At 52.0% G+C, this 11,174-nt stretch overlaps 1 protein-coding gene across 2 annotated transcripts; it reads right to left on the reverse strand.

The window, feature by feature from the left end:
• Positions 1 to 4,261: 4,261 nt before the first annotated feature.
• On the reverse strand, positions 4,262 to 10,789 carry MRPL10 (mitochondrial ribosomal protein L10). Of its 2 annotated transcripts, XM_032791398.2 has the most exons (6): positions 10,731 to 10,785; positions 10,111 to 10,277; positions 8,838 to 9,002; positions 8,308 to 8,416; positions 7,658 to 7,802; positions 6,392 to 6,500 (listed from the first exon to the last, which is right to left on the reverse strand). In XM_032791398.2, the coding sequence occupies exons 1-6, from the start codon at positions 10,771 to 10,773 to the stop codon at positions 6,488 to 6,490; spliced, it is 642 nt and encodes a 213-aa protein (XP_032647289.1). In that variant the 5' UTR covers positions 10,774 to 10,785; the 3' UTR covers positions 6,392 to 6,487. The 2 variants fall into 2 exon arrangements, with proteins under 2 accessions (XP_032647288.1, XP_032647289.1); XM_032791397.2 differs by lacking the exon at positions 8,308 to 8,416 and having other exon boundaries at positions 4,262 to 6,500; positions 10,731 to 10,789.
• Between the last annotated feature and the right edge of the window lie 385 nt (positions 10,790 to 11,174).

Here is an 11,174-nt window from a genome sequence, read left to right on the forward strand (position 1 = left end):
GCTACCCACTGCAACTAGCCTGTTACACACCGGCCCCCCAGAGCCGGGGCCAGACTCCCAGAGCCCCTTCCTGGAGCGGGCTGTTGGGGGACAGACCCCCGCCCATGCCAGGACAGGATGCGAGGAGACCCCCCCCGTGCCCAGCCCCCCCCCGACCCCCATCCTCCTGCGCCCCAGCCAGCGTGGGGAGGCTCTGCCCGGGGCTGGGAGGGGGGAGCCCCGCCCGGCTCGCTTGGCCCCGGCGGCAGGGCCCGGTTCCAACCGCCCCCGCGGGCACGTAAGCAAGGGGACGCGGCGGCCCCTTACCTAGGCTTGCGGGGGGAGCCCCAGCCCCGCGCCGGCCCCGCCGCCTTCGCCCGGCAGCATCCGTGCCCAGCGAGGAAGCCGGAACACGGAAGAAAGCGGCAGCGGCTGGCTCGCCCCTAATCCCCCATCGCGCCTGCCGCGGCTCGGCTCTGCCCCCCTGCTCCGTGGAGGACTCGGGAGAGGGACCGGGACCGAGACCGGGACCGCTCGGTCCGGACGCGCCCGCTCCAGCCTTCCCAGGCAGGGTCCTGCTCTCCAACCGGGCGCTGCCCAGGCTGGTCCGGGAGGTCCCCGGGGGGAGCGTTGGGAGGGGAAGAGCGGCAGGGACTCCCCCAGAACCGACCGACCCAAACACACACCTGGGAGCGGCGCCGGCTCAGCAGAACCGACCCAAACACGCACCTGGGGGGCACCGGCTCAGCAGAACCGACCCAAACAGGCCCCTGGGGGGGAGCACTGGCTCAGCAGAACCGACCCAAACACACACCTGACCCAGGCCAACATGGGATCAAGTGGGAACCCACTCAAACCCTGTCACCAGGGCCAGGACCGGCTCACCAGGGCTGACCCAAACACACAGCCACTCCAGGCAGTACCAGCTCAACAGAATGGACCCCAAAACAGGCTGTCACCTAGGGTAACAAGGGTGGAACAAGTTTCAGAGGGGGTAGCCCTGTTAGTCTGTATCAGCAAAAACAAGGAGGAGTCCTTGTAGCACCTTAGAGACTAACGAGTTTATTTGGGCATCTGAAGAAGTGGGTTTTAGCCCACGAAAGCTTATGCCCAAATACATTTGTTAGTCTCTAAGGCGCCACAAGCAACAAACCGAATGTCTTGTCAGTTGCTCCATACTAACTGGCAGGATGAAATCAGCAAAAAGCATATTTGCCGCTGAACCCACCAACTACCTCCATCAACACTGGTTCCCTTTGAGTGGCTGTCTTGATAGAGATGTTTTATTAGCATGAAAGAACAAAGGGCATTTGCCAAGGAAGGCCACACAGGGCCAGTGACCACATGGACACCATAAGCTTCAGTTGCGTAAGATCACCAGCAAGGGACACAGCCACAGGAGAGTCGGCCAGATCATGTGAAGGACCTCGCTAGAGATGAACTGGGCTGGCACTCCATGTGCACAGACACTATGTCCCTTTTGGACTTGTCATGCTGGTCACTCTCATCATGGTGTCAGATTATCTCACAATTAACATAGCCTCCTAACACCCCTGCGGGGTAGGAACTGGGAAGGATAATATACACAACCACAAACCTCTGCCAATTTTACACAGTGGGAATTGAGGTTCAGCGATGTCAAGTGATGTCCCCAAGGCCACAGAAAACCATGCTAGAGCCAGGAATCAACTCTCACTTCAGAGCTTTAACCACATAGTTCTCCATCCTCTTGCTTCTCCCACTGGCACAATAGTTCCTAAGTCAAAGTCCTGCAGGCTGACAATGCTCAGATGTTTAACTCTAGGGACTCCTGGCTGGAGAGGCCCCTGCGGATCTCAAAGACAGCAGAAAATTTCAAATTTGGGGCCAAAAATCTAACTGACATAGTTTGGCCAAGAACCAAAATGTTTGTTTTGAAATGGTGCTGCGGTGCCTCATAGGAGTTATCATTTGGATGCCTCATACTCCCATTCACCTCTATAGGCTGGTGTCCCATGATGCATCACCATCTCCCCTCTTGGTGAGGGAAGGCAGTGCATCATGGGAGATGAAATCCAGCCAAGAAGTTCAGCTGACTTAGAACAGGAGTGTGAGGCACCTGAACTACATCTCCTAGGTGGTTTGGGAGCAGCTTTTCAGAATGTAAATATTTTGGATTTTGATCTTGTGCCAAGGGAAGAAAAAATGCTTTTTAGGGTTGAAAACCCAATTTTCTGCCAAAAAGCACAGAAAATTGTCACCCTTATCTCAACTGCTACAGCAGCACAAAGTAAAGTGGAGAAAACATTGGTTTCTCCACGCAGTCAGGACCCAAGCCTGTTGCATTTCAGAGATCAGAGTTAATATCTTCAGCTATCTCCGGAAGGGAGTACAAAAGTACGGCAGGGCCACAGCTGCAAGTGTAGAGATACAGAGTAGATGAAGCCACCGGAAGGAACTAAATTGCAGGGGCATAAAGGGGGATGGAGAATGAGGAATGTTGTTGATCCAATAGCTAAAACCAACGTCTGCTTCCAGCAGCTCTCTCTGTTCACCTGTCACTGGAAGGAAAAAAGATGCACAAAAAGTACATGAAATCTATATATTTTTTCCCATTTGGATCAACATTTTTCTTTGAACATATTTCAAATTTTCATCAACGTAAAATGACCGTTCATTTTTTTACAAAACCTCCCCCACCCTCCCATCACCACCTCAGTGCAGATTTCAGAGCTGTTATCATTCAGATATCGCGCAAAGAAAAAATCCAGTCAATTTGCAATTGGAGCACCAGCAGAAAACTCCATGTGCTAAGCCCAATGGTGGAAGAATTTCCACTTCAATGCATGGGGCAAAGTATTTCCTCTCTCCCCTGCCTCCACAGTTGTAGCAGTGGGGCACCATTGAACAATCTGAAAATGCAATGCCACTGTTGAAGTTTCCAGATCATGTGCCATCCAGTAGGGTCTTTCCTGACCATATCAGATCAGTGGGAGAGAGGGTGCGAAATGGTCCACACCACACCGATGGAGGCATGTCTGGGTTCTACAATCAACCAAAAGGGGTTATTAGCAGCACACACTGTCCTTTCCTGGCTGCCATGCAGAGCAAAGGCATGAAGAAGACATTCTCCCCCCTGGAGAAGGGGACCAGGCTGCCCTCATGAGTGCACTGTGCTTGGGAGAGAGGTGTCACTGCTAGCCCCTTTTTGATCTCCTGCCAAGGTCACCAGGGGAAATCAGTCTCCCTATTGCTAATCAGGAGAGCACCGCACTTGCTTGGACTTGGGGTCACATATCAGGGAACAAGAGCTGTGAGTAGCGAAGGGATCGGCCCCTCCAGACACCTATAGCAATGCCCAGGCTCAGGGATATCGAGTGATTTATGCTACGAGCGATAACAAAGGGAGTGAGAATGAAGCAGCCTGGGAGACGCACAGATCTACAGGTCCCAGAGAGAAGATTTAGGTACTCGTGAGAAGATGCAGCAGCTCCCTCCCAGGCAAAAGGATGGCCCTCAGCTCTCAGGCAGGAAATGGAGGCAGAGAACTGGGTTCTGTTCCAGGCTCTGCCACATCCTGTTACCCTGAGCTAAGTATAACTCTGACATCAGTGTCGGTGGGAAGCTGAAAGAGACAACACTCCACACACACGCCACTGCTGGGCAGAGATCCCCCATGTCTGGGAGCAGGTCACGTCCCAGCTGTGCCTCTGTTTCCTCAGCAGACAACAATCCCCTACCATCTTTAATATTGGTAAAGGGGCTTGAGATCCTTGGACGGAAGATGCTGGAGAAGTCCAAATACTATCACCCTCCTTAGCTCACTAAAGCTAAGACTGAACCCATTTACTGGACAGATTGGAAGAGGCGTTCGTGCACGTAATCACAGAGATCACCACCTGACATCTAGAGTTTGGTGCATCTCGGACGCAGGAGCAGCTCAGATTAACATCAGACTTTGTTCTTTAGTCTCCCAGGAGACCTGTGAGATGTTCTGCCACCCAGGCTTCATCTACTGGGAGAAGGATTCCCTATGCCTGGAGTCTCAGCAGAGCCCAAGGACCGAGTTGGCAAAGGGACTGGATCTCCTTCTCCCTGCCTGCACTGAGCTGAGGATCAGGGAGGTCTGTGCTCTGCCTAAAGAAGGCTTTAGGCCAGTATCCTGCAGCACCAACAGTATGCTGATCATATTGCAGCTGGAAGGGAAGCCACCAAAGAAGTCACATGGGATGGGGGGGAAGAGAACTGCTTTGTAAAAATCCTAAGAGCAAAGCCTCAGACAAAGACTCCCACAGCCCAGACATTTTAGAAAACAATGTTTATTAACGAGTCCTCCCATTTCGCTCCCACAGCCAGGCTGGGGCCGGGCCCTGATGCTTTGCAAAGTTCAGTTCAACAGCACAGACAAAGGAGCTGTCCACAGGCGGCTGTTAACACCCACAACAGAACTCGCTTTCAGGGAGTTTTTCCATCTCTGGAGGAGGCATAGGCAGTACTGTCACTGCTACTGCATGGCTCCAGTCCACACAACCTTGAGGCAAAAGCGATCAGAAAAAAGAATAGGGGCCCTGATCCAACAAAAATTTAAAGGGCAGTGCTGATAAAACATTTTATACAGCAGGCCTGTAGATTGATGCCATCTACAGCCCTGCTTCAGCTAGGCACAAGTCCACTCACATCAGTGGTATTAGGCCAATATACATCAGGACTAAAATCTCCACATCTTCAATTCCCCATTGCCACCCAGACCCTGCAAACAGCAGCGAAGAGGATAGATTGGCTGCCACTTGACTACACTGTGAAGGCTATTTTGCTAACATCCCTTCCTGCTAACACAGGGCTGGGTTTGGTTTCAGACTCAGTGGAAAAACAGTGGCACTTGGAGGCAGGGAACTCTGCTCTTGGGTGGGGCAGGGTGCCTGCCCCAGCTCTTAGGAAGGCATTGGGCTGTAGTTCTCCTGTGCCGGACTGAAGCACAGATGAGGGAGAAGCAGGAGGTTCTCCCCTGGGGAGGACAGGCAGGGGCTGCCCATCTGAGAAAAATAACCATGATAGTCAAGCTCTCTACGGTTGGGCCCCATCTGAAAGAACCGAGCTGTTAGCTGAAGCCGAGCTCGTTTTCTTTTTCCCCTTCCTTTGTAAAATGTTTCCAACAAAAATAAGATTTGTCTTCAAATGTTTTCGGAAGTTAATTGAAGACTCCAAAATCTTTCATAGTTTAACAAGAACAGAAGCCCACAACCACCCCCAAAAAATTATTTTTTAAAAAAAAAAAAAAAAAAAAAAAAAGGCATTTTCCATCAGCAAAAATGTCTCCATAGAAAATGGTCATCTTTCTCTAGGGTTCAACACGTGCTCAAGCCATGAAGGGAACGTCGACACAGCAGCTGGGAGACGGAATACCCTGCTGGCACAGACGCATGTGCACTAGCTCTACTCAAGCCAGCACCTAAAAATAGCAGGGTGGCCACAGGCGCATAGACTAGTCCCACAGGCGGCTACCTTGAACCACAGCAGACACGCTGCTATATTTAGGGGGGGAGATTACACAGAGCTAACGCGTGTACATCTGCCCGCACTAGGAATTACACTTTCCAGCTGCTGTGAAGGCATATCCCTCCGTTTGGTGTCCCTAGCATAGCCTGCTGTTTCAGTGTCTTCTTCACTTCCTGTCTTAAAGTGTAGAGAAGCATTACTGTCTGTCATTAAACAATTGGTGCCTTCCACCCTAGAGGTGGCTGCCTTTCAGTTCCCCTGAGAGAGGGACTCAATTTCCCCATGTGCTTTCTGGTCTCCCCTGGATCCCAGTGAGTCTCACTGCTGGATTGGTAATGGTTGGAAAGCATGCAGTGCTACAACCACCATCTGCTCCACTTCCCACATCACAGAACAATCCTTCCCACTGACGAAGACTCGGTATGATCCATCAGTTGCATTACCAACTGACCAGAGGGGGTTTTACAGAAAGTAGAGGGAGGAATAGCTTCACATATCCAGGCTGAGAAAGGAGAACTGCACCCACCTTGCAGACTCCACCCCCAAACACAGCAGACTCCACCCCCAAACAGTAGCACATTCCATTAGCATCAGTCTGACAGGTTAGTCCCCTAGGATCTTTTTCCTGCTAATTCTGTTGTTGGCTTAGACAGGCGATTGGCCTCTTCCACTAATCCACACCCACCTGAGATGAAACCTGGCAGGCTCAGGCTCCCTGCTATAAGCCTCTATGTACAGGATGTGGCTAATAAACAGAGTGCTGGGGAACTGGCATCAAAGGCCTGCAGAACTCTTGGCAGGCCACAGCTCAGCCTGGCCGTCCCCTGCCTTCCCATCAGTCTCCCCAGCTCCAAAACTTTGCTGTTTGATGTATTGATCCAGCAAAGCTGTGAGGTGCACAGAGCTATGCTGCAGGAGACCACGCGTCTGGGATGCCATGAGAGAGAGAGTGCCCACCACTTGCCCCTGGGTGATTTCCATAGCGGGCAGCTTGGAGTAGTTTACAACCCCCTGGTTGCTTAGGATGGTGTTGTCAATGCAGGCACCTGAAAGACAAGAGAGGAGCAGACACAGCTGAGTGCAAGATACTGGCTACGATGCAAAAGCGGGAAAGAGAGCCAGGGATCTTTTATTTTCAATAGGTGCATTAGGGAGGTGCTTGGTTATGGGAGTTTAATGCTGGTGACAGCTGCTGGATTTACAGCCCTGGAGACCATGATGCCTTCTTTGCAGAGGGGGAAGGGAAAAGATGATATGATTTGCTTGAGATCAGGCAACAAATCAGTGGCATAGTCAGAAAAAGAACGCAGGTGTTCCTGGCTCCTAGCCCTGCACTCAGTTAGTAGACAGGACCTAGGAAAGAAGAGGTAGCAGCAGCACAAGCTTCCCTGCCAAGTGACTCAGACCTGGCTTGAAGGGCCCACTTCAAGGGGAACGTGATCTTAGTCTCTAACTCCGCCAACAAGGTGGGGGAGAAGGGGCATGCTAATGTGATGTGAGCACCTGCACTCAGACCAATTCATCCCCCTAGCAGTCATGAGGTGGTCAAGGCTTTGGATGGCTCCCATCCTAGACTGAATTTCAATCAGTGACTTAAAGAGCTCCAGCCTCTTCAGCCGTCCAGGAAACAGCTCCACATGCCCAGCTAAGTATCGCTGTTTGTAAGCCTGGTTCAAAGTTATTCTCTACTCCAGAGACTTCTTTGTATAGTCACTGACCCATGAGACCCAAGGAGCAATTCCTCCAGCCTTCTGCCATCAGGGAGCTGCACCAGCCGGGCAGTCACTGGACTGAGTTAACACAAACCCCTCTTGCACACGCTGGGGACTGAGGGCAAAGCAGCTGTGCCAAAGATGCTTGGGCCAACCACCCAGAGACAGAAACTTTCCCCTCACAGATGCACCCAGAGGTAGTGTGAGCCACAGGGCACTGAACTACCAGGCAGGACACAGGTTCTATCAGCAGCCCTGGCAGCAGTATGGCATCACTCTGAGTAAACTGTTTCCCTCGGTCTGTTTACTCCATCCACCCTTTCTCTTTTGTTCATAAACTCTGAGGCCGGAGCAGCCTCTCACCAAGTGTAACTACAGCACCTGGCGTGAAAAGGCCCTGACATTAGTTAGCACTTTTAGACACCCGTGTGATATAAGTAACAATACCTGACGCTCTCCAAGCAGGTTGATCCAAGAGGGAGAATCCTTACCTAGGAGGTTTATCTGTGGCACATTCTTCAGTATTCGCAACATTTCCTTCACCTTGATTTCTGGGCTCACTAACATGAGATTGCAGCCCACAAAGAGAGGCAGGAGGTTCTTGTATTTGGATACTGACAGGTAGGGTCTCACAATCTGAAAGAGGGAGGCGAACGGTAAGTGAGGTAAGGAAGAGAGAGAGAGATCACAATTTATCACAAAAAGGCTGAAGCTGTCTTCAAGATACCAAAAGGACAGTCATTTCAGGAGTCCCATATTCAAATTAAGCCCTTTATCTCCCCAGATGAGAACAGACCTGGGCCCTCCCCGAAATCTGAGGCCAGCAGATTCCAGACACCCTCTAACTAGATTTTTCAGCATAAAACCACCTTGAAATTGGATTCATTTAGCCCAAGTGGCCAGCACCATCAGTTCCCCAGTAGCCAGATGTTTTTCTGACATTCCCTCTGCAGTGCTCACAGTCCCTTGCATGGTAGCGTGTTTAAAGCCCGGTGCTCCAGAAAGAGGCAGAGGTGGGAACGCTTACATCCTCCAGTAAGTGAATGATGAGATCGTGTGCTGACGGCTGCTTAGGAGCCTCACCCAACGCTGAAATGCAGAAGCCCGTTTAGTGGGGAAGGCCAGAATGAACATGTTATACTTGTGTGCAGTGCACTTCGCTTGAAAACAACTGCATTCAGAACCAGGTGGGGAACGAGTCCGAAACCCTCCATGTTTTGGGACCCAGCTGCCTCAGATCTCCTAACTCGCTATGAAACATCAAGAGAGCCAAGCTAGATGTTGAGCTGTGGACAAGGCATTGTGGTGCAAGGGCCCTGGCTGTGGAACATGCTCCCTCTAGTGGTGCATCTTCAGGACAATGCAAGGTTCATCTTTTTTGGCCAACTGTTAATTTGCCTTAGAAACTAACCTCCACAATCTTAGCCCATCTGGTGCTTTGATGTAGACAGCACTTAACTCCATATGAGGCTTTTTTTTAAAAAAAAAACATGTAACAAACCCAGATACCACAACAAAGGGCGCACAATAACCTTCATCCTCCCCCTTTTTTTGGCAATCTGGGGGCACAGTCACGCACTGGCTTTGCTGCACCCTCTTAAGAACTAAACCTCGCTCCAATAGGAGCGGCCTGCTATGTTGGATTTAGCTGCCAGGCAGTGCCGACTGTACCTCATTAGGGAAGAACTTGACATGGATGTTGTGCTTCCTGAGGCGGTGTTTCATGAGCAGCATTTCCTCGCTGGGCGTAAAGTTGTGCTGACACACAGCGATCATTTTACTGTCCTTGAACGTCTCTGCCACTTGCCAGCGTAACAGCTTTGCATAGCCATTCTCCTGGGAGAGGGAGAGCCATATATATATATATATATATATATATATATATATATATACACACACACACACACATTTTTTAAACACACAACTGTCAAAGCCTAAATCTGGGGGGAAACATGGGTGTCACCCTGAAGCCTGCGCAGAGAGCAGTTAAGCAGAAGAACTCTGCCTTTATAGAGCTCCAGTCATCCAAGAACCTCAAAGTGCTTCCCAGAGGTGGGCATCATCCCTCGTTTACAGATGGGAGAACTGAGAGACAGAGATTCAGTGACTGGCCCATGGTCACAAACAGGGTAAGTGGAAGGGCCAGGAATAGAACCAAGGAATCCTAACTCCCTGTTCCCCGTTTTAGCTACTAGCCCACATTACCATCTGAACTAGGGGTCGGATTCCACACCCACTGGTATCAATGGGCCGTTAACTTAGCGAGGAGCTGGACTGGGTCCTTCACAAATGAAGAGCCAAGACGGGAAAAAGCAGAATACGAAGGTTGAAGAAGCCCGCTCTGGGGAGACGGCATGGGCATAATATCTGATCTGAGAGATGCCAAACATCTCCAGCTCATACATGCTTCAGCAGGCGTGATTGGGATGCCCAGCACCACCAATGAATCAGGCACACAGTGAACAGAAGGGTCGATCAGACTTTAAAGCTGAAGGGATGTAGAAATGCTGAGAAATACAGGAGACAGGGCTCACCCAGAGTCTCTATCACTCAAGAGGCTGATAGGAAAAACAAAACAAAACAGAGCAACAAAGAGGAAGTCCAGACCCAACAGCATCAAGAATAAGAAAGGGAATATCAACTATAACCCGAGAAGGTTTTCTAGAGCCACGAATCCCCAGCGAATAATCAGAGCCTGCAAGGTTGTGTTTACCCTGCATCTGGGAACAAGCCTCCCAGCCCGGGTCCAGAGACTTGGGTTAGCAGGCCTCAAGCTAGAACGCTAACAATAGCTACGTAGGCTGGAGCTTAGGGTCTCAAGCCTGGGGGCACTGTGGGCTCGAGAGCCCGAGACGCAACATCAAAGTACCATCTACGCAGCTATTTTTAGCACACAAGGGTAAGCCCAACTAACAAGCGTCTCAGCCTGGGCTGGGAGACTTACCTCCTTGACTGCTTTGATGCGGGGAGCGATGCACTTCTCTGGGACGGCCGGTTTGGGGGCAATGTACTCCGTCACCGCCATCAGTTTCTGCCGCTCAAAGTGCATCGCCTTCCAGTGACGAGTGACCGACTTGGCGTGGCGGACGATCTGCAGGGAGGGCAGCCAGCCTGGTGCAGGGAAGAAAAAAGAACGACATAGTTAAAACACACCTGAGCGCCTGGCCCTGGGATCCCAAGGACCCCCCATAAGGGATCACTTCAGCCTGGCCCTGCCACTATAGGCTGCAGAGGCGTTTCAGGAACTGACCAGCCCAAGATGCAAAGTTTTGACCCGGATCTGAAATTTGGGGGCAGGGGGGCGCGCAGGGGTCACGTGGGGGTCTGAAGATCAGGACCCACCGCAGCAATAAGTGTGAAATACCAAGTTTGGTGTGTTTGGATTTACAGGGGGGAGGGGGAGGGGAAGGGAAAGGGGGGGGATCAGCCCAGGCTCTCCCCAGCCCCCCCAGGGGCTCCTGGGATGCAGCCCCCCAAGGGGAGGGGCAGCCACTGGCGCTTGGGGGGAGGGGGCTGTCAGAGGAGCGAGGGGAGTTGCTGGGAGCCCAGGGGAAGGGCCCTTACCCGTCCGGCAGGGTGCCCGGCAGCACCAAGCCGCGGCCGCCATCTTAGCCGGGAAGCAACCGAAGGGGATTGTGGGAAGCTGGAGGACCGCTCCCCGCTGGGGCCGGACGGAGTCAAAGGGGCCGGACGCCCGAGGCGAGGCTGCCAGCGCCCTCCCAGCCGGCAGGTGGAGCCCGCCCCTGGGAACTCCGGAAGCGCCCGTCTCCTAGCAACGGGCACGCGCTGAGTGTATCCCGCCACCTGCCCGCCCCTTCCCGGGGATCCCCCCCAGCCCAGGCTCTGTGGTTTACTTTCCTATTGTCCCAGGGCTGGAACAAGCTACGGGGAAAAGTTACAGGGAATAGAGGTAAGATTAGTTCTGTTTCCCTGTGTTGGAGGGCTGTCTCTTTGGAGAAGAGGAGGCAGGTTTCTCGGTATTGTGATGTAAAGAGATTGCATCAATTC

The sequence above is a fragment of the Chelonoidis abingdonii genome, chromosome 21, assembly GCF_003597395.2.
Source record: "Chelonoidis abingdonii isolate Lonesome George chromosome 21, CheloAbing_2.0, whole genome shotgun sequence".
Taxonomy (NCBI): domain Eukaryota; kingdom Metazoa; phylum Chordata; order Testudines; family Testudinidae; genus Chelonoidis; species Chelonoidis abingdonii.

Coding starts and splice junctions, on each gene's coding strand:
- MRPL10 (XM_032791397.2), bottom strand. CDS start 10,773: ATGGCGGCCGCGGCTTGGTGCTGCCGGGCACCCTGCCGGACGG. Junction 9,003..10,110: donor GCATCAAAGCAGTCAAGGAG/GTAAGTCTCCCA, acceptor TCCCTCTCCCAG/GAGAATGGCTATGCAAAGCT. Junction 7,803..8,837: donor TCAAGTTCTTCCCTAATGAG/GTACAGTCGGCA, acceptor TCCCTCTTTCAG/ATTGTGAGACCCTACCTGTC.